Source organism: Strix aluco, chromosome 3, assembly GCF_031877795.1.
Source record: "Strix aluco isolate bStrAlu1 chromosome 3, bStrAlu1.hap1, whole genome shotgun sequence".
Classification (NCBI taxonomy): Eukaryota; Metazoa; Chordata; class Aves; order Strigiformes; family Strigidae; genus Strix; species Strix aluco.
In genome coordinates, this window is record NC_133933.1 from 57,518,136 (window position 1) to 57,540,892 (window position 22,757).

The following is a 22,757-nucleotide window of genomic DNA, read 5'->3' on the forward strand; positions in this document are numbered from 1 at the left end:
TAATACATTCATTTACTCTTTTTAAAATCTAATGAAATTATTCTACCTATGAATGTACTAACAATTTGAGATTTAAAAAATACTTTGCTTCAGAGAAGCACATGTGACCACCTTTAAATATTTCCTGTTTCCTGCTTTCTTAACTCTATTTACATAACTAATAAAATTGTTTTCATGTGTTTCTGTCATTGGTACACTCACCAGTGCGAGAAATGCAGCCAAAATATTCCCTTTTGATTTCCCTTCCAATAAAAAAAGAGCAAACATACTGTCATTTGCCAGGAAAGCTGAAAACTTGAAGGCAGCTAAATGTTCATACACTTGAGTTGTTTATTTTGCAAATAATGAGCCTACTCATATACAAAAACCAACCAACCATCCATCCCAATGGTAAAAAGGGGTGCATGTGCTTAATTTTTACTGGCAAATTAGCTGTTGATTTTAATACAATTTCCCTACTCACCTATAAAAATGACCTTTATTTTAAGAAAAAGAATGAACATGGCAAACTTGTGTACCAACATGTGAGAGGGACCTCTGAATTTGGGTCTCAGCCCTGTTGTCAGTAGGGGACTCTTACACAAACAAAATATGCAGAGATTTCGGAGCCAAGAAGAACAAGAAAGTAACCTTGTATCCAATGACACATTCTGTTTTATTTGCAGATAATCATGCTTTCATTAAGGTAAACGCTGAAGTACTCACAAAATTCTGAAGAACTGTGGTTTAAAGTTTGAAGTTAAACTATTATCATAGAATCATTTAGGTTGGAAAAGACCTTTAAGATCATTGAGTCCAACAGTAAACCTAACACTGCCAAATCCAATGCTGCATCATGTTCCCAAGCACCACATCTATACATCTTTCAAATACTTCCAGGGATGGTGACTCAACCACTTCCCTGAGCAGCCTGTTCCAGTGCTTGACAAAACCCTTCAGTGAAGAAATTTTTCCAGGGATCTACAGAGCTATGAAGTTTGGACCCCAGTTTGGATCATAAATCACCTACAGCTGGAACACTGAGAATTTAGGATTGTAGTTTAGCTCTATTCTTACTCTTTAAACGCAGTTTGACATAGAAATGCACATGGTGTAATCATTATATATAGACTGAATTTGAAGGAGCAATCTGAAATTTGGATGTATATCTTTCCAGCTCGAAGGCCCCTGCTGTAAACCTATCTGAACAAAATCTCATTTTCTTACTGTATTCTTTCAAACATTCAGGAGATGATTAATGGTTTGAAAATCAAATTCTCTGCTTCTCATAATTGGAGTTCTGTTCTGTGATCTTATTTTTATCAGTCCTCAAGAGTCCTTCAGTTTACTGTGAACCTAGAACAGAGACATAGTTGCACTTGATATTTGGAAAGTTACTGCTTTGGTCTTGTCAGGTTCACAAGTTCAACAGTACTTTTAATACTCTTCGTGCTCCAAGGAGTATGTATAAGAAGTCTTCTACGTTTGAATGACAATAAGAGAACTTCTGTTGTCAGTTAAACATTGTGGTGGGGTTTTTTTGCGGCAATGTTTTACAATATGCCATTTGATTAAGAAACCATTCTTCGAAGAAATTTCTTGGGTTTTAACTAACCTGTTGTCCTGAATGTCATTGTGACTTCTATCTCCCCAACTAATCTTTTCTAACCCTCCCTTCCCCTAAAGGTATATGTGAATTCCATTAAGAAATTCATTTTCCTCTATTGGAAAAATATTTGGAGATAGCAAAAAAAAAAAAAAAAAAAGTCATAGTCTTTACTGTAGTATGTCCAGATTCTTAACAGACACTCTAATACTCTCATGCCTGAGTATTCTGGTATGAATCCATTGAATAAAAATGTTTTTCTTTCATGTCATCTTCTCCATACATTAAGGAGTTCTAAATGTTCAGGCTAGACTGTTGTGATGAATTTTCTTTGGCTTTAATTCATGTGAAAACACCTATATCTTTAAAGCAGACTAGCCTCTTCACAAGTGAAGATGAGCACAAGGAAAAAATGAAGTCTTTGCAACAAAGAATAATAAATAGTGTCCCTAACAGAAATCTATGCCTCACAATTTGACAAATCATGGTATGGTAGAATGACAAGACAAAAAAAATTGTTAGCAATAGGACAAGAATGTAACTCTCTTATTACTGTAATGTATGAGCTATCCTATCTAGCCTGTACTGAAATTAATTGCACTGAACATAGTATAAATACTTCCTGTATAAATGTGAATGTTTAATAGCTGTTTTCTGATTAGTGCCTTTACTGCCAGTTATCTTCATGTCTGCAGCACTGTTGATGCCACTTCACACTCAACTGAAGACAGTGTAGGAACACATCTGAAATTTTACTTGTTAGGGAGCTGTGCACTCAGGTGCAGGAGTAGGAACAAGCAGTGAACGCCAGTGGTACTTTTAGCTAGCACTGCCACTCAATGTGTCACAAGTCAAACCAGAGCTGCTCTATGTAGTACCTGGATACTCTGACACGATGTAAGTGGTTAAAAAGCATCTTGTCACAATGAAAAATTAGTTCCAAGTGATGATAAAATTAGGAGAACATGTAAGTTAAAGACAAGGCATTTTGGAGTACCTTCTTAAACCTTACTCTGATATTTCTCATAGCATCAGTGGGTCAAGGTACACTTTATTTGGACTAGAATGCATGGCGCTTTGCATGAGAGCCACAGGAAAAATGGAAATGATTGATGAAGGACATTCACAAATACTGACATCTTACTATCTGAAATCTAACTTAACAATCAGTTTTCTTAATCAGATGAAATAATACACTGATGAAAAGTGACTGTCAGGAAATCTGAATTTTTCTTTCCACAGCATGGTCTTGTGAGGGAAATTATATGCAACATTATTTGCCTCTTGCTTCCTCCATGCACAATGCATGTTTTGGAATAGACCACTTGAAAATATGTATCCACAAAGAGAATAGGATATTTCAAAGGCCATTTTTACTGGGTTTCCTTGTTGGGGTGTTCTTTTCCTTTGAGATGTACTTCTTTCAAGTCAGACCTCCTGGGATGTCATTTTTACTGCTTTCTACTATGGTGAAATGTTGAAAAGGAACTGCAGTCTTTGCTGTTGCAGGACCTTGTGTACTTCTAGCTTTTTTCTCAAAGCACTCAGGGTCTCCAGGAGAATAACCACCAAGAAAGGATGAGGAATTTGTTTTGATGTTGTGCTTTTATTTTGGTTGCTGATTGCCATCTCCAACCAAGTCTAAAGAAGAGAGTTCCAGATTCTCAAAATGAAAGTGTTTGCATGGCATAGAGCGAGTGTAACTCCCTTACATTGTAGGTAATTTTGAATCCCTGCCCTGGGACTCCTGTGCTACTAATGAATCTGTCTTAATTACAGTCACGGGGTTTGTTGGTGCAGGTTCAAGCTTCCGTGGTTTTGAGCTAGTAATTTTGCAAGACAGACCAGAGGTGGAACACATGGTAAAAATACACTTTTCCTTCAGAAGACTTCATTTATCAGGCACTTCCTCCAGCATGTGAAAAAGCCTGCTGCCAGTTGCAAAGTGTGATGCTCAAAAAAACACTGGTCAATAGTCAGTCTGTCCTGTACAGTTTCTGAGACTCTAAACCAGTGGGAGAGGAGGGTAATGAAATTTTATTTGGACTGAATAACTGAGAGTCCAAAATATAAAATTATCTGTGCCTAACTGTGTTGATCTCACCATCTGGATCACAATACAGTTAGAAGTATCTAAGCATTTACTGTGTAAACTCTTTCTTTAAGGGGTTTATAAATTTCATTAAAAAATGAGGTTACACCTAATATAAAATCTTGACAATCTCAGGTTTAACAAATTCAAATAAATATAATAAATCCAGCTTTACAGAGCCCTATTTTTTTCAAAAATCCATTTCAGATGACCTACATAGTTGTTTATGAACTAATTCATCTTAAAATGTAGACAGCAACTTTTCGATGCCTAATTAAAATAACCAGACTAAACTACTTGATCATGTGAACCTTTCCTGACAACATCAACACCCTTGCACAAAAGAAGTCTGTATGTGTATTTATACTGTATCACTTAATATGTAAACAGTGTTTTGAAACATGGATGATAAAGCTGTGTTCTCTCTCTAGCCTGCTTTAACACTGTTTCTGTGCTCGCTTGAATCACCAGCACTCCTGGCTTAATGCAGCCATTTCAGTTGTAGCGAGGGGATTCTGCACATTTCGAGGGGCTGTAGAAGCCCTGCTATGTACGGCAGAGTCTGAAGCCCCAAAAGGGCTTACATCACTTTGGTAAAAATTTAGTTACAAGGGGTGGAGTTTTTTTATGAAGATGATTAAAGGGTGGAGAAGTACCATGAGGTTTTCATTATTACATTAGGACCTGATCCAAACTCTGTTAACTGCAGTAGCCTTTGGTTTAGTTTTAACTAGACTAATGCAAAATAACAAAGCGAGTGATGATGAGTTTCCCTGAGAGCACTCAAGTAGTGGAGAGGAGAAAGCAGTTAGAGGCTTTTTTCTATAAGTAAAAAAAAAAAGGAGCACTGTTCTGTTTCTTTTTCAGTTAACACTGTCAGATATCCCCTATATTTTTGAGGGACTTAAATGTACATAGAGCCCATTCTATTTTAATTATATAGCTGTATTTAATGAAAAATTCATTACATTTATTCATTTGCATGGGAAGATCCGTATTGTCATTTCTTCTTCTGAGTCTAGTACTGACTATAGCCAAGACAGATAAGAAATAAATGAATGTGTATTATTTTCTTTAAACTTTTGACTGATTGTTAAAAGTAGAAGAACTCACTAATTAGGTTCCTTTTTTACATGTAAACTTTCTGCAAGCCAGTAGTTAATCACTAAAGGTAGAATGAAGAAAAGTGATATGCAACCAGAGTTCTGCAGAAGGATCTCTTCATACCTGGCTGTTTTTAACCTTTATATCATAAATGAATTTATGTGGTGTAGAATGCCATGAACTTTTAGAGTGGCTAGAACTGTCACAGCCTATACTTTTTTTTTTGTTTTGGTTTGGGTTTCTTAGGTATAGTGTTGCTTGGTACACGTTTGTTTGATTGTAATAGTCTAGATTTTCAAATCTCAATGACAAGTCAGAAAATGGAAGCCCACATGATAGCTTTGGGTAGATAGTGAATAATTATCCTTGAGAAGAAATAGTTTAGTGTTGTTCTACCATAGGATTAGTCTTAAGTAAAAAGTTTGTCTTAAGCAGCACTACAAAGAACCAAATAGCTTTGCTGCATGATAGAAGTACTTTTCTAAGAGAAAGACACCGGGAATCAGTATTTATTAAATCTCTGGTTATTTTGTCTTGCTTCTAATAGTGGTGATGCTTTTAAATGGGTATTGATGTACAGAGCTACCAAAAAATCTTGGTTCAGCAGGATAAAATAGGGTCTTCCATTACACAAACAGTATGTTTGCAACTCTCATTTGTTCCTGTCACATGCATTTGCTCTGTTTACCCCAGGAGCTTGAATTTATTTCTGAGAAAACCCCCAATCCATGTGCATGTCCTGTAACACCTGATGTGTTTTACTTGTACATGTGTTTATTTTATAGATTATTTGTCACCACAGAAATAACTTCTGTTTCTTTCAGGGTATACATTTCTAAATAAGTGGGTTTACTATTCATTCAAATGAGACTGTGCATTTGAATCTTTTGTTAAGTTGACTGACAGGAAATTTTAAAAAGCCTCTTGAAAAGCTCCATTACACTTTTACTTGGAAAAGAAATACTTTGCATATAATGAACTTCCTGTTTTTCATACGTGCTTTCAAAGGCAGTCCTTGAGGATACGTTTCATTATGTCAGACCACAATCACTTAATAGCAGAATTTGTAGCTACTTCTTTCCAGCAATGGGAGGAAAAAGGTCAGCACAAGAAATATCTTTAATGTGAAAAAGTCTCTTTTCTAAATTATATCTGAATATGTGTATATATACTGCTCATGTGTTTTTCTGTCTGTTGTTGACCACGCTTTAACTGTAGAAGATCTTTAGGGTAAAGTTTGTAGGGACAACACTTCATAGTATCATAAGGTATGCAGTCTTTGTTTTGTAGTCAAGCGAAGAAGAGAATTTAAGGAGGGTTTTCTTCAGCATTCATACTGCTGCAGCAATTTCTGTCTTAAAAATGTGAATAGTATATATTTTCCTGCTCTTGATTTATCCTTCTTAAGCAAGCAGGCAAACTGTTTTTGGGACATGGTATCCTTCACTTTCTATCCATGTGATTTTTCTTACGGAGGACACACCTATATGCAAGCAAACTTATTTGGACATTGTAGCATAATTGAAAGTGTCAGGACTTCTGTATCTCCTTACCAGAAGGTAATTTCTATCCGAGTCAGGAGGAGGACAGTGTTATAGTTTATTTCTATTGATGAATCTGTAATGAGGAGGAGATCTGGTACCCTTGAAAGAGTTTCAAGATATCGCATGTGTATATCAAAATGGGGAAAAAAACCTGGAAATATAATGCTAATTCAAAACCTATAGCATTATTTTTGCAGCACTGTCAGTCCCTTTGTGCAGTGCACAGTGTTAGCTAGATACTTGATGATTCATTACTTTACGACTTCTTGGAGAATTCTGTGGGGATTTTTTTATCTCTAGTTTTATTTGGTAAATTGAGCACACCAAAATTATCTCCTAAAGAAAATTTAAAATGTCACCTATTTATAGTTTTTGTTAAAGAAAAAAAAAAAAAAGTAACTACTAGATAGCTTGTTCGGTTTTATTTATTTTTAAGGCATTTCAGATCAGTCATCTTTGGTTTATATTATCTCTGATTCTTGCTTTCACTATTTCTTTTCAAACCACCAGCAGCATTTGTTCTTTATGCATAATTAAAGTAAACTGGTCTTTTCTTTTACACTGCTACAGATCAATCTTCTTTTTTCTGTGCATTGTATGTTTATGTGGTTTTTTTGCAGTATATTTTTTAGGCTTATTTCCTGCTCTCTTAGTCCTTTTTCATAAACAAACTAACTAAACCCCTCAGCTTGACAAAGATGTTTGCTCACATAATAAATATTTTACTACTCTGTCTTTATCTGTGTTGTTTTATTGCTCTAGAGAGGATGAGCATGCCCTTATCCAGCAGTATTGTCAGACGCTGGGAGGAGAGTCACCTGTGAGTCAGCCACAGAGTCCTGCTCAGATACTGAAGTCAGTGGAAAAGGAAGAGCGAGGAGAGTTGGAACGCATCATTGCTGACCTTGAGGAAGAGCAAAGGTCTCATAATCTTCCTACCTGGTGTCTGAATTGTCACCTCATTGTTTGAGCTACTTATGTATAGTTGTTGATGAGAAGAGATGGACCTAGGAGTTGTGTTTTTAGAAAAAAAAATAAATAGATCAAGGCATATGTCATGCATAGCCTGACTCTGTTAAGTATAAGAGAGTGGGTCTGTGATAAAATACCTTAGTTTCATCTCTACTTTATTGTTTTATGTTTTTTTCCCATAAACCGCAAGTCAAGACATTGTATAAGCCACTTGTATTCTTAGTTGGAGGTGGTGATAACATCATTTGATCTAAGGAAGTTTTCTTTTTTATTTTAATTTGCTTGATTAAGTCGTCATTCTCCTCCTCTTTTCAATATACCAGGAGTCTGCAGATAGAATATGAGCAACTAAAGGAGCAACATCTTCGGAGAGGAATAAACCCTCTTGCATCGCCTCCTGACTCTGTTGTGTCACCTCAGCATGCTTCTGAAGATGCCGAACTCATTGCAGAAGCTAAACTCCTGAGGCAACATAAAGGTCGCCTGGAAGCAAGGATGCAGATATTGGAAGATCACAATAAACAGTTGGAGTCTCAGCTTCACCGGCTACGGCAGCTACTTGAACAGGTACGCTGATCTCTTTCCCCTGTGTTGTTTCTGCACAGTAGATTTCTTGGTGAAACAAAGGTATTGGAATTTTACTGCAGATATTTTCACCACACTAGTTTTGTCTGTTGCACTTGGTCATTTCTAGCATGAAGGGATATTTATTCCTACCCTGTAGTATAAGCTATGGTGAAAGTCAGATGAGCACAAGATGATTACAGGTGCTGGAGTGATCATGGTAGCTTACAAAAACGCTGAGAATAACACAAACAAGTGAAATAGTTTTTCATGAATTAAAAAGCTGGGGGAAGAAAATATATACCCTATTCCAAGTAGTGGTGCCAGTCACAGCCTGTATTTGACTTCAGTTTTCCAATCTTTCCTTAAATAATTTGTTTGTTGTCACGGTGAGTCACTGAAACTTTTCTTAGCATGCCAAAGACAGATGGCCAAAGATACATCTAAAATGCAAAGGAGCAATTCATTAAATCAAAAATCCAGTTCTTCTTGAGTAGCATATTTAGACCAATAAGCTACAGCAAAACGGTCTGTGCACAAGTAAATGCTGAAGGCAAAAGCCATTTAGCAAATGTCAGTAACTAGAGACTGTAGGGTTTCTTTGTTGGGGGAAGAAATGTTGATTGGTTTTGAAGTCAGCATACACACTATAAGTGTGTGTATATACAGACTATAAAAATACCAGCAGCAACATCTACAAGGTGTTGTTAGAGATGTTAGTTTGTAGTATGTTGTGTGTGGAAGCTTGAATGATGAAGAGAAGTTTGAATGAATGTTTTCTCCTTGCTAATCGTTACACTTGGGTCAGAGCACAGTAAGGCAAATAATTCCTGCCTTCCATGAGTCAGGTGAGCGGCTGGACGTAGTAGAGGATTTAACTAAGCCAAGAAACAGACTGCATAAACCAGATATCAAAATGGCATAAGTTTCTGCTGTAGATGATACTCTCATTACAGTGATAAAAATATTTTTTGTTTCACTGGCTGACTTTGTCATTTTTCTAGGCAGTTTTGGCTGAATAGCATGAAGATGCATCTGTTCCAATGGCTTCCTTGCCCCCCCTAGCAGAGTATTTTTGTTACTGTTATTCTAGCATCTTTAATCAGTATTTGAGTAGCTTAAATATTTAACAGTGAAGATAACAACTGGTGCAACTGTTAACAATAATTCATGGAGTAAGTATCTTGAGAACTGTGGCCAATACTAGGTGTTTCAGAGAAGGGTTTAAAATCTGCAAAGAAACAGCTGTAGAATAGAAACACAGAAGTTCTGCCAAACCCATAGTTACTTTCAGCTTAGTGCTTAAAGCAGGAACATGTTTACCCTCTAAAACTTTATTTTTTCTAGTGTAGCTGTGGAAATTCTTAGAATTTTGTAATCTTTTCAGTATCCTTGTAACATTGTTACTAAGACCTTTAGGGTATACATGTGTGTTGTGATAAAGTGGGTGAGCGGAGGGGCAGTAGTTTCTTCTCATCATTCTTCTGCCTTTGGATTTTTCTGGGCATTCTGCAGCTTGTGGTTTCTGTTAGGGTAAAGTAGAACAGAGTTGACCTTTTTCAATATTTCTGATCATTTACACCTCATTTACTGTATACTGTTGCTCTTTTGCTTCCTGTCCAAAATCTGCTGCCTCTGTGGAGTCATGCTGTGCTTCTTATTTTTTCAAGTGCCATTTGCTAAGCTGTTCCCATTTCTCCTCTGTCTTTTAATGAAGTGGCTAGTACAAGTCAAATATATGAGGTCATCTGCATTATTGCTTTTACAATATATCCATAACTTTTCAATATGCCTTTCTATATGCATCCTTACTTTAGTGGGGGCTTTTTCACCTGCTGCTAAGCAGATTTTTTGCAAGCTGTCTCCAAGGACGCTGAAGCTACTCCCCTGAACAGGATTCAGAAATTGTAAAATAATTCAAATTTTTAGTACATGTTCTTTGAAACTTCTTTATTTTGACATTAATACAATTATAAAGCAGCACTGAATTCCATTACTGCCCCCTTAACTTTCTGAAAAAATGACCATGCTTCAGCATGTTTGTTTTTCTGTCACCTAGGCCATTACTGTCTATGAAAGTCTTTACCTCTTTCACTGCTTGGGGAAGGACTTTTATCAGAAGCCAAATGAGGATCTAAGTATATTTGTTTGTTTCTTTTGCTTTTATTGGCTGTCCCAAATATTTTTTTAGTGGATATAGGGAATACCTTTTCTCATTAATGAGGTGAATGATTTGCTTGGAAGATTCTCATGTGTCCCAATGTCAAAATATATACTAACTCTAATTCCTGTAATAATTATTACTAGTATTAAAGGACACAACTGTCTTAACAGGAATTTCTTTGCCATGACTGGCATTTCATGCCATCTCTGTTTCAGTCTTCTGTTGACAGCAAGTCTCTCCATTTCTCTTCTCCACTCAGCCTCCTGACTGTTTTTTGGGTTAATAACTTGCCACTGAATCTGAAATACTAGACTTCTTTCTCCAAAAGATATGGAGTGAGTCTATTTACACACAGATATTTGGGTAGAGAATTAATGAAACTTAGAAACTTTCCTGTAGTAACTGTTTACTCTAGATGAGAGCATTCTAGGACATTCTTTAGAGAGCACCTTTAACAGAAATATGCATGCATCCTCACTGCATGATTGCCTACTTCAGGTCACATTTCTGAGGTTACCACACTGTTTTTATTTTAGCAAGCCCAAAGGATTGGTAGCTGTCACACAATGCTGTCATTTTTGGCTGCCTGATTGATTATACTGCCAAAGAGGAAGGTGAAACACAACTGGTGTGTGACAACTGATACCAACATGTTAATCGTACAGAGAAAAAATAAAGATTGCATTTTCATCTTCCTTTTCTCAGCTCTTTTAGATACTACATGTGCAAAGTAGAAGACCTATTATGAAGGGCATTTAAAGTCTGCTTGGATTTTTCTCTGCTTGTCTGAGCTACTGAAAGGTTTCATATTGGATTTGATATTGAAGTTAATGGGAGCTAAAATCATCTGTCAATGGCTATATGATTAGACTCAGAGTAAATAGGGACTGCAACTCCCTCTCCAACTGAAAACAGAGGAGCTTTATCAAAAGAGCAGAGGAAACTGTTTCTTTTGTAGTTGGGACAGTAAGTCTGGAACAAGAAGAAACATCTGTAATGGATGTGGTAAGGAAATTGGCCTTTTTGAGGTTTCCTGTGATTCAGAGTTTGAGGGAGGGCTTTCTGTTTTGTTTTGATTTTACCAAAAGCTACAGAAGTCAAGGGAAGAACGGGTGTGTCTTATCTATCCATTAAGCCACAGAACACTTCAGGCTCTTCTTTGGGAAAGACACCAGCAGGAGGCACAGTGAAATAAGACACTGTAGATCAAAACTCGTTAAAATAAATATCTCCTCTGAAATGCTTTTAAAACTTCTGTAATACAGAAAAATCCCTCAATTTCAGAGTTTTCTGGAGAAGAATTTATCTGTCCCTTCATATCTTTATTTGGTTTTGCATAAAAAGAAGTTGACAACGCCCAGAAACTAGAGTCGAAAACTTCCCCCTCATCCCTATAGAGGCGTACTTGGTATCCCTGCTTTTATTTATTCAGAAAGAAGCAGGAGGTATATAGTAACATCTAGGGCTATTTTCTTACGGTTTTTGGCTTAAGGGTTGTCTGCTGACTTGTTTTGAAGAGTACATGAACTTCATGATGCCTGAAGTGGGTTGATGATGGAAGTGGTCAGATTTTGTAGGTGTTATGCAACTGGGGTCAAGTAGAACTTGATTTTCTGCAGTTTTTTCTCAGGTTCTCTCCCAGTAAAACTGTCAGATCATGTAAATACATGCAGCTATATCCTCAACTATTTTGCATTTAGCATTTTTTAATATATGATTATTATATTAAAGCATTTATACCACTATCAGAACCCTTCCCTTTCTTCTCCGAACCCCACTCTTCATCTGCTTAACTGTATTGTCCTGATTTTGGAAGAAGACGGTTTTGGTTTGCTTTGGCTTTTCTTGTTATTGCAGTCACTGGAACTATGTACCGTAACATTTATCAGTATATTTAAATAAAAATTAAGTCATCAGATATTGTCCTCTGATTAGAAGGGGGTGTGTGTTTTGTTGTTGGTTTGGGTTTTTTTTAAAGCCAACTGCAATATTTCATTCTGACTGCTGCAGCAATATATAGTACATCAATGTAAAGTATTCAGAGTATGTTTTGTTTGATCTCGGTTTATGCACTGTTAGAGTCCTCATGCTCTGCAGGGCTTTTTTGTCATTTGCAATAGCACTCCTAGGCGGTACTGAATAACCTTCACTACTATATCATCATTTAAGTTCGTAGGCATCTCCTTTCAATCCTAATTAATCTTGACTTTGCAGTACCTCACTATCCTTGGTCTAGCCTATGTGTTGCTGTACTGCAGTTTTGTATCAAGTCCAGCACCAATCTTCCTTCCTCAGTCACCCTCAGTCATTTCTGCACTATTGTCCACAGTTACTACTTGAAGAAGGACAGAGATCCAGTCCAGGTGCCAGTTTGCATTTTGCATGATTCAAATTCTCTCTGTCCATCTGTTTGTGGGGTGGGCAAGCGGTCACTCTGCCACTGGAGTTAACCTTGGTGTTCTGTGTTGAAGTTACTCTTAACCCTTGAAGAGTTTGCTTCATCTCTTCACCGTTATAGCTCTAACCTCTTCTTGAACAGAGGTTCCTGACTATACAGAATTACTTACAATAATACCATTCTGTAGTCTTGTGTAGCTGGACTGAGACCCTCGGCAGACTGTTTAGGTTGTACATAACATTGTGTTTCTGTGGTGCGTGCTCGCAACAGAACATTGTTTTTAAGAAGACCATCAACTGGAGTCTCATAAGAATTATGCTTAAGTGTAGATTTTCTTTTAACAAGTTGTTGGTTGGGTTTATTCCCCCTTAACGGTTGTATAAACCTCAGCCAACTTTCACTAGTTTGGAGAACAAACAACAAAGAGCACATAAGATCAGAAAGGAGTGGGATGATGCATACAAGCCCACGCTTAACTTCTGTAGATACAGTTTATCTAAATTTGGGTATTACTGTCTTTAACATAGCCTGACTCAGACTCCCGGGTTAATGGCGCCTCCCCCTGTGCTTCGCCCCAACACTCTGCGCTTGGCTACCCACTCGAGCAAGAGACAAGCTCACAGTTTCATCAGACAGGTAAGTATTTTGATCAGATAATGTGCTGTGTAGGTCTGCGGATGACTACTGGATAGGTTTGTTGGCATCTTTCTGAAAAGATTTATAAATAAAAAGTAACTGATCTTTGTGATGCTACTGGGAACAAGACTTCCTCCAGCTGGAGCTGTTGCTTCCCCACACTTGCAAACAGCTGTGCTATCACAGGAATCCATGTGACTGAATTAGATTTCTGTCAATAGATTCCTTGGTCCCATTTATTTTGAGTGAGTGAATTTACTGGGCAAACCCATCCTCACTGAAGGGGGAACCAGATTTCGTTGGACTGAAGTGGCCACTACAGTGCACACATGCACCCAAGTAATGTGTCAGATACAGGAACAAATGTCCAAAACATGTGATCAAAGCTTCCTGATGGCTGCTTTAAAAATTCTTGCGTATCTTATGCTTATTCTGGTATTTTGATGACCCCACCCATCAAAGACTTCACATCTTTAGGAATTACTGAGTAAGTGTATAGCCTCTGCACCTGAGGGGATTTCTCTCTTGAAAGATTATTGTAAATTATCTGACATCAGAACTCATTAATTCCACTGGGAATTTGCAGAAATAACTAGACCACTGAATGCTCAAAATTTGGGGAAAAAATAAAAGATTTTTCTCAAATTATTAATTTGAGGCATTATTAATGCCTGGTTTTGTTTTCAAGCCTTGTGTTGTAGATTTTAAAATCATTTTATTTCTGTGGAAAACAGGAAAAATATTCTCTTGCATACTGAAAAGTTTTCATTCAGCATTGATGTATTTTTACTTTATCTGGAAAACCACACATACATAAGACTTCTTCGAGTCTTATTTAATGCAATGGTAGATTTATGAGAGATGCTGTCTAATAACTGCCAGGAACAGAGCCAGCTGTATTCCCTAACCATTCCCTTGGCTAATTTTAAGCAGCATTTTAACAAAAAGTGGCAAGAAGGATTTTAAAACTAGTGAAATTGCTGGTTTGAATTATATTTTATATATATTTTATATTGAATAAAGACCATGTAAAAGATTTTTTTTTCTGAAAAAAATGGTGTATTCGCTCTTAAAGTTTCATGAAAAATCATCTGAAAATGGATCAGAATTTTAATTGAGCAGTTACTGAGCATAATTCCCTCATCTTGTAAACCTTTTATTTATTTTAACCATAAATAATTCTATACTGCTCTTTCTTGGCAATTTCTTCTAGTTCAATTTTGGATGCAATGGTTAAGCTTTAATAAAATAGAAATGAGTTCTGCTGCAAATCAGTAATGTAACTTTCACCTTCTCTCCCAAAGCTGTCAATTATCAATGTCAGTTCCTGCACATTAAGTTTCGAAGGCTTCAGGTAGTAGTTTCCCTTGAAATATAAAGGCGTATTTAACTGGAAGGTTGGGTGAGAATGCCTTTCAGAATGTTGTTGTCCTTTTTTTTCCTCCTCTCGTTAGTAAATTCATTGCACTTTTTTGTTGTCTTATCTGCAGATGACTTGTTAGTTCCACCTCATGATACCAACACAGATTTAACAGATGTTATGGAGCAAATCAACAGCACATTTCCAGCTTGCTGCTGTAAGTGTAACAAAATATGTCTCTGAGAATAGTATTGAATTTGAGGTGGTCTTTTGAAGAAAAAAGTCATTCTTGTGGTATTGACTAGGACAAAAATCTTCTCTCTGATGAGATTTCTTGTCAGGCTATGCAAGCTACATAATTCTGTTCTTTAAAATTCCTTAATAGATACTATTTGTGAAGGTAAACAAATATTCTCATGTTTTAAGTGATTCACTATAAGAAAAGCCTATAGCTCCATATGGAATTTTCAGCTATGCCCACTTAGGGAAAAGAGATTTAGAATCCTAGTTGTGCTACTCAGCACAATTCAAGGGTGTCTGTGTATATACCAATCAGTAGAAAATGCAACTCAAGTATCAATTCTTGGTTTTGCAAATTCCTGGCTTGCATGCATAAGGAGTATACAGCTACCTGGTTGTTTGGCCCAAATGAATGTATAGCAAATTGCCCTGTGACAGGGCAAGCTTGATTATGATGGCTGTTCTCCTCATCTAGGAAACATAGAAAACAAAAAAAAATCTCATATCCATGAAACAATACCCTGAATGAGGCAGGAGGGGACTGCGAGTGAAAAGCATGGCCCCACATCCTTTCATATAGTGAAGTGTATCTGAGCATTTAAGATTAAAAGAAGTCACAGTTCCAAATTTCACGTGATTTTTCCCTTTGTCATTTATATGCTGCTGCAGAAATCAAACCAGCATGACCCAATTAGTAGGTACTGCTCATGTTTGCTCTTCTTCAGTCATTCTATAACATGTCTTACCTGGGAGATTTACTAGGAGTATATTTTTTTAACCATGTAAGATTCATTTACTGTTTAGAAGCCTGAAATGAGGATTATTAGTCTGGCCTTCCCAACACAGGGCATTAAACTCTATGAGTTTGCTAGGGAAGACCATGACAGACCATCTAGTCCATCATCTTCTCCTGTGGCCATTTGAGATGGATCTGTCCTTCTGGATGGACAATTGTCTCACCTGTTCTGTAAAACTTCCAATGACGCAGACCCCACAGACTCCCTAGGCAATCTGTTTTAAGAGCATCACTGTATTCCTAACCTTAAAGAATAATATCCTTACTCTTTTTTAACTATGCCCAAGCTAAATTTTATTAGAACAGCCTTCCTGTTCAAAATATCATGACCATTTTAAAAAAAAAAAAAAAAAAGCAATTTTCACATCACTACTACTGGTCTCTCCTACCTTGTCGGCAGCTTTCATTAAGGAGTTACTAGCATCTGAGCCTTATGTAGATTATTTTTATTACATCTTGACTGTATAATAGAGCCAGTCTTCTTATTTGTTATATTTGTTTTTATGGTTTTCAGGTTATAATTCATCTTGAAATCAGTATTTCTACTTACTCCAAATATTTTTTATGGAACAATTACTCATATAGTAAAGCCAGCACTGCTCTTAATGGTGCGGTTTATTTGGGTTTTTTTCTCCCCATATCATTTGATTATGGATATAATGCCTCTTTTCCTTCCTTATTTATGAGGTTGGTCCTCAGAACTAGGCAGGTGTGCAGCACAGTGCAGCAGTCTTATCTGTGTGTCCAAGTGAGTTCCAGAACAGACCATTTTGAACAGACGATGTTATAATACACCACTCATAGATCTATATGGTTGCTAGTGGTGAAAAAGAAACTATTGACGTCAGATATATTCATAATGCTATACATTTGTTAAAAGAAAATCAAATTTGTGAAGAAAGTTATGTATAGACCATTACAACACACTTCTAGTTAAATGTTGGGCTTTTTTTAAGATGAGTCTTTTTGTTCTTTTGTAGTACATGTTTTCCTGATACTGGTTTTGTTTTTAAACTGTCAAGATGCAGAATCATGCAAACTTCTAAATTTCTTTTGTTTTATCTATTTGCAGCAAGTTTCACTGGCAGACCACAGGTATGAGACATGTTTACATACTTGCACAGTCATTGGAAGCAAAGTAAAGCAAGTGGAAAATTTCCGTTAAAGCAAAGTGGCCAGGTTTTTTTCTGTACTTTTCCCTAGATGTCTATTTGGAAGCTAGACCTATGTAACAGGAAGGCTAGATGCTGGAATATGCCAGTTAGTAGAAAATTCCTGCTAGTTCAGGCATTACCAAAGGTACTATGGTGTGCAGTTCTGGGATGCTGACCAGATGGAATCAGCTTGAATCTATTAGGGCAAATTAGTTTCAAGCCAGCATCAGCTTGCAAGATCAAAGCTGGTTCTTGCAAAGACATCCATATGTCCTTGTGCCCTGGTGCCCATAGCTCCAGTTTCAGGAGCTATAGGCACCAGGACACAAGAATCAAGAGCCACACAGCATCTTAGGCATTAGATTAAGCTGCCTTCTCCCACTAGGCAACCAATTTACAATCCCAAAGCAGAAATTTGGCTGCTTTAAGAGTTCACAAAAAATGTGGAAGACAATCTGGTATTTAAATACTTGTTCTTGAAAATCTTAACTGGTATGAATGATCAGTTAAATTTCTGTTATGAGTAACACAAGAAATAGGAAAAACACTTGCTGTAGGTTTAGGTTGATATTGGAGCCCATGTAAGACAATTAAGAAGTGACATAATCTTGGTCATTGCAGAATTCTTTGAAAGTTTCATTGCTAAATAAGTTTTAAAAACTACCACAAATTGCTGTGTGAGACTTTGGAAGAATTAAGTGGTAGGGAAAGAGTCTATTTACTCCCTCAAATTGCTTCACCTTGTCCATTAATCCACAGCTTGCAAGGTCAGACCTCCCCAGAATTAATATCTGAAAATTCAGAAATATTGCTCTGCAAACACTTTCTTGGATTGTAATATCTGGGATAGTAGGATTGTCCTCCCAAACAAGAAATTTTAAAGAGAATGAGATGAATCATGCCCTGCACTCGGTTAACTTAGACTTTGTGTTTCAGTCTCTTGATAAGTTAAATTACTGAATTAAATGAGCATTTTTCAGAAATCCTTCCTCTAAGTAGGCGCAGAGATAGCTTTTAGTGTTATCAATGAATAATCCTCATCTTCCTGAAAAAGCATTTGATTTTTTTTAGATACAGGATGATTCCCAAATGGTCTCACTGCAGATCTACCCTTCCAGAACCATTAGAGAAGGCACATTTGTCTGTTCAGGAACAGAGTCCTGAAATGGGAGCCTGGAAATAAGCTTCACCTTTGAAGGGCCCGAGTCCAAATCCAGACTCTCTATACTCTCCATTTTTACCACTTAGGCTTCAGATAGGACAGTAATTTGCCTTAACTTTTTTACCTATGGGTGCAGAACATGGAGAGTCTATAAGTCATATTTACTGCTCTGTAGACTAGCATCCTGTAGACCTTACTAAACAAGAATTTTAAACACTGCAGTATAGTAAAATTAGATTTCTCTTAACTACATGCCTCAGTGATTTGCTGAGTCTTTGGCCAATACATCTATATTTTTAAAATACAGGGGTTTTGTAGAATGACATCAGAGTCCTTAACTGAACTGAGCCCAGAGTAGTTAGAACTTTCTGTGTGTGTTAACGTGGTACTGACATGGTTATTTCTCATCATGACAGGCAATGTGAAGTGTTCATTTGAATGTCAACCAGTGCTTCCTGATGTGCAGTACAACCCTTCTCTACAAACCACCGTTCGCAAGTTTTACTTCATCAGAAGGCTCATGGGACCCTGGAACATGCTGTTTGCTCCGACTGCGTGTTCTACTTGAAATAGTAAAACACTGAATACCCAAAGACAAGGATGTTGTTTTTATAGTATCTTTTTTTTTTTCTTCTTCTTCTCTTCCCTTTCTATGCAACTGTAAATTAATGAGCAGTGGAGTATTTGTCACTGATTTGTATAAATATACAGCCGCGGGAAAAGGGGCAGGGGCTTTATATACGTTCTTTTTGATAATCATAAAGAGAACTGCATAAGGAGTTTGGAGCAAAATGTTACATTTATACATTCCTTTCAGCTGTTTGCTTTTACATTGTAAAATACTCTTAGTTATATTCTCACACATTTAATATTCTGTACTGATTATTTATATGCTAACCATCTGACCACACAGATTTCAGAATACCCTTGAATTGCTTTCAGGATTGGCATATGAAGTTCCCATATTCTGCATTATTGTTACTGGTTAACAAAAATTGCCGCTGGGTGCAAGCTACAGTATTTTAACTCCATTAAACAAGGTAAACTCACATTTTGAGTCATAATCATCATCCTCATGCACCAAAATGGTATTTTTAACTTTCTGTTAGTTATTTCCATCCAACACACTCCGTTTGGAGGATTATTTTTTTAAGCCTTACTTTACTTTGGAATCAGGAGATAGCTAAAAAGAGGACTTAGATGATAGCTTAAGTTGTTGTAATCTTTCGCAACTTTGTTCAGAGACAAAGCTTTGCTGTTCCCTGCTGTGCCAAACTTGCTTCAAGTTTTGGAATTTACAGTCTGTGAAGTAAAGCTCATTTCCGTGAGATACTCTTCTTTTGCCTGTCTCTTGGAAATGAAGAGACAATTAGAAAGCCCTTTCCAATACTATTAACAATGAAACATTTTCTTCAAAATGGCGATGCACTTAGATATTATCATTTGGCATTATAATCTTGTAACTCATCTTTATCTTTGAAATCATTTATTTATGTACTTTAAGTAGGGATATTTATAGGAAACTTATGTCACTGATCAGCTGATCTCTAGTTTTAAAATTATCATAAGAGATTTTAATGCCTTCACAGAGTTTACAACGCTGCATGGACAGTTGCTTTAATTTCAGGACATGCCTTTAATTGGTAAAACTGCATGCAATATATTTCATGTGTAGTGGAGAGAAACAGAACTGTGTTGTTCTTAATTATTACTGAAGGAAAAAAAAATCTCAAAATTGTATTGGAAGAGTTTTAAATTCTCTACTGCTACTGAAAAATGCTAGAGGATATTAAGACAGCAGGTCAGGAATTTCTAGTGTTTTTGTGAAGTGGTGCCAACCAGACTGTCCTGCACCCACAGTATTCACTCCTGGACTGCTGCTGCTCAAGGAGTGATTTGGGCACAGCATTGACCATGTTCTAGTGTTGTCTCCAGTGCCAGTTCTTTCTGAACCCTTTGGCAAATTATTTAACCACTCTGCCTCTGTTTTCCCATCTGTAAAATGGGGATGATAGTACTTACCTCTCAAAGGTGTTGTAGGGCTTGCTTAGTTAGTGTCTGAAAAGCTCTATATAAATGCTAAGTATTACTCCTGAGTGAGTGGAGCAAAATTGTCAAGGTGGGAAGAGAAGATGGCTCCTATAAACGCTTCATCTATTAAAAAAGGTAGTGTAGTTATTTTGAGAAGAAAAAAACCCCCACATTTTACAGAAGAGGAAAGCCATGACCACCTTTCTACCTCAGACCTATCTTCATGAGTAGTATTGGAAATAGCTTTATATTCTGTTCTCTGCAAAGTACTTTGCTTTTATGAAGCTACATCATTCTGTAGGCAAAGAATCCTTAAAAGTATCCCCATACATAAGTAAAAAAAGGACTCAGTAGTGAATTTGGTGGCTTTTATTTTTGTTCTGAATATGAGGTTATGTATAAAGTTGTTTTTCTGCCTGTGTTTGTATGCATCCTTTGTCCTCTGCTGCCGAGTAAATGCTGCTTCAAACACTACATTGTAACATTCTTCCTCTGAGACAATAATAAATAAAAGGAATATATTGCAGTAACTTGAGAAAAAGTATGGAGTTCTTTCAAGTTTCGTGATCTTCAAGGATGGCACCTTTCATTGCTAAATGCTGAAAATTTCATTCTGAAGAAGATTAATTTTAACACAGGAGTGCTGTGATAGTCCATTTCTATGTGCTAGCATTTTTGGAGTGTGGTTTGCATTTATATAAATGAGATTAAGCAGTGTTTTCTCCCCATAAATCTGTGCATATTTTCTCTAGTTTTCCATCTTTAGTGATTTAGTCTAGAATCCTTCTCAATTTCATGAGAGATATTAAATTTGATCACTGAGAAGCAGACTGCTTTTATTTTAAAAATGTTATATATACATATTACAAAACAGCAATAATGCATGAAGCCCTGTCAAATATTAGAACTGTAAATTAGTCTTCAATTTTTCACAGCGTTCAGTCAACATGCTCAGCTGAAGCACAGCATTAGGTATTCAGTCAGGAAATACGTACTTTCTAGCCCTACCATGTGCTGGTTTTAGGTATTTGCATTAAGCTAATGCAAATTGAGTTAATGACTGTGTTGGAATTACTGTGCTTAGAGCAGGAAAATTGTAAAATTGTTTCCTTATAGTAATAGTTGGCACTGTTTTCATGTTTAGTGTTGATTTTTTTTTTCAAACTCTAACAAATGTAAAATGTAAATGTAAAAGTAATGATATTTCCCTCAGTTTGTGAAAGGATGCTTAACAAACAAGTTGTAGGGAAGAAATGGGTTTTTCACATGGCATTTAAGTGATTCAGCAATTAACAAGGAATTTAATTATAGAAATACCAATATATTGAGTCAAATTAAGTTCTGTGTTTAGAGCAATAAATGTGTCAGAGGAGGAGACTGGTAAATTAAAGAATCTATTAAACCACAGAGTCTTTTAAAAAAGTAAACATTTTAATTATATGTTTGTAGAGTTGAAGGCAAGAGAAGAGGGGTATGGATCAGTACCAGGGCCTGACTTTTAGAACAATTTATGAAAGTGCTCAAATCTACAACTTACCCCCTCTGTACCCTGATTGCTGAGGTAGCAGGTGCCAGACCTCCGTAATGCTGTAACCTGTGAGGAAGGTGCTCCCATCTTAAAAATCACACTTCATTGCTGTGCCATGAAGGTCCTGACTCTTCTCAGGGGGAATAGGGGCACCCACTTCCCCCCAGCTTGCTGTGGGGCTTTTCTCAAGGGGCTTGGGGGAAGGGTAGTGGCAGGGCATGGCAAGCTCTGGTCCTCAGTGGAGAATGCAATGGTAAGCACTCCCTCGCTTCTCTGCTCAACCTCTCAGCACTAACCAGCCTCTTACACTGTTATTTTGTCAGGCAAAATAAAGCCAACGTGATAATTCTCAGGAGAAGAATTGAGTTCCTGCACCAAAGAGCTGTCAGTCCAAAATGCACGCCTATCCATCTCATCAGGAGAGACACCCTGCTGCACAGCCCAGAATGGAGGGGGTGGTTGATAGCATATTTGTTTGAATTTTTATTACAAAACACCCTTGAGCTGAAACATTACGATCATCAGATCATTTTCTCAGAAAAGATGCAAGGTTGATGCATCTAATTACAATCAGAGTGCAGAAGTTCCTCTACTACTGAGGGTTCATGTTCAGGGGAATTTCCGCTATGAAACAGCTCTTCTTGGGTGGTGGAGGTATTATTTCTTTTTGGACCAAGACAAGGCTCTTCAGATGGTCAAATCTCAGTAAGTAAGATGACAGTTAAATTATAAGACACCATCCCCACGAGGTCAGTGACACTGGACCCAGACAGAAACTGTCAGTAAGCACATGACAATTCCTATTGCCTGAGTGTCATGGGTCAAGGGTTCTGTCCTCTCTACTGTTATTTCTACAGCTGAAAAATGAGAAAGAAAAAAAAAAAAGCTGAATTCAGTCAAATCAAAAATGTATTACTGTAATGGGCAAGCTTTGGATTTATGCAAAAGACCGAAATATTCTTTTAAACATTTACAGTACAAACTGCCCCTTGCAGGGAGTTTGCTCATTACATGTATTTTTTTTTCTCTACTGAGCACATCTCTGTACTAAAGAAAAAAAACCTTCCTCAAGGTAGACATTTACACCACTGCAAAACTGAGTAATGGATCCCATCTACTGTCACGCAGAAATGAACATGTCATGCCATATGGCTAAGAATTCTGTTCCCACAACAGCAACAAAATTAGTCTTACAAATCCAGCCAAGGTGTAAATTAATAACAGTGGGGTATGAAAAAAACTCACAACTTTTAGTGGGGGAAAAAAAAAAATATTTGAGCAGGAAGAGATCTGTTCCATTACTGAGAGCAAAAAAGCTCTCAGTAATCCTCAGCTATATGCTGTGTTCCTCAAAATGTTCCCATGGCCATCAAGGTGAAATCTTTCTTGGCTCACATGTCTTTGGGAGCCTATCTTCTGTCTTCAGT

General features: G+C 36.9%; 1 protein-coding gene across 6 annotated transcripts in view; it reads left to right on the forward strand.

Moving 5' to 3' along the window:
* The window catches only part of UTRN (utrophin), a 387,283-nt gene extending 366,951 nt beyond the window's left edge, over positions 1-20,332 (forward strand). For all 6 annotated transcript variants that reach the window (XM_074818672.1, XM_074818673.1, XM_074818671.1 and 3 more), the window contains 6 exons: positions 7,088-7,246; positions 7,621-7,864; positions 12,951-13,059; positions 14,550-14,636; positions 16,528-16,550; positions 18,188-20,332. In XM_074818672.1, coding sequence (XP_074674773.1) covers positions 7,088-7,246; positions 7,621-7,864; positions 12,951-13,059; positions 14,550-14,636; positions 16,528-16,550; positions 18,188-18,196 — 631 coding nt within the window. In that variant the 3' untranslated portion in view covers positions 18,197-20,332. The remainder of the gene's footprint in view (positions 1-7,087; positions 7,247-7,620; positions 7,865-12,950; positions 13,060-14,549; positions 14,637-16,527; positions 16,551-18,187) is intronic.
* The last annotated feature ends 2,425 nt before the right edge of the window (positions 20,333-22,757 follow it).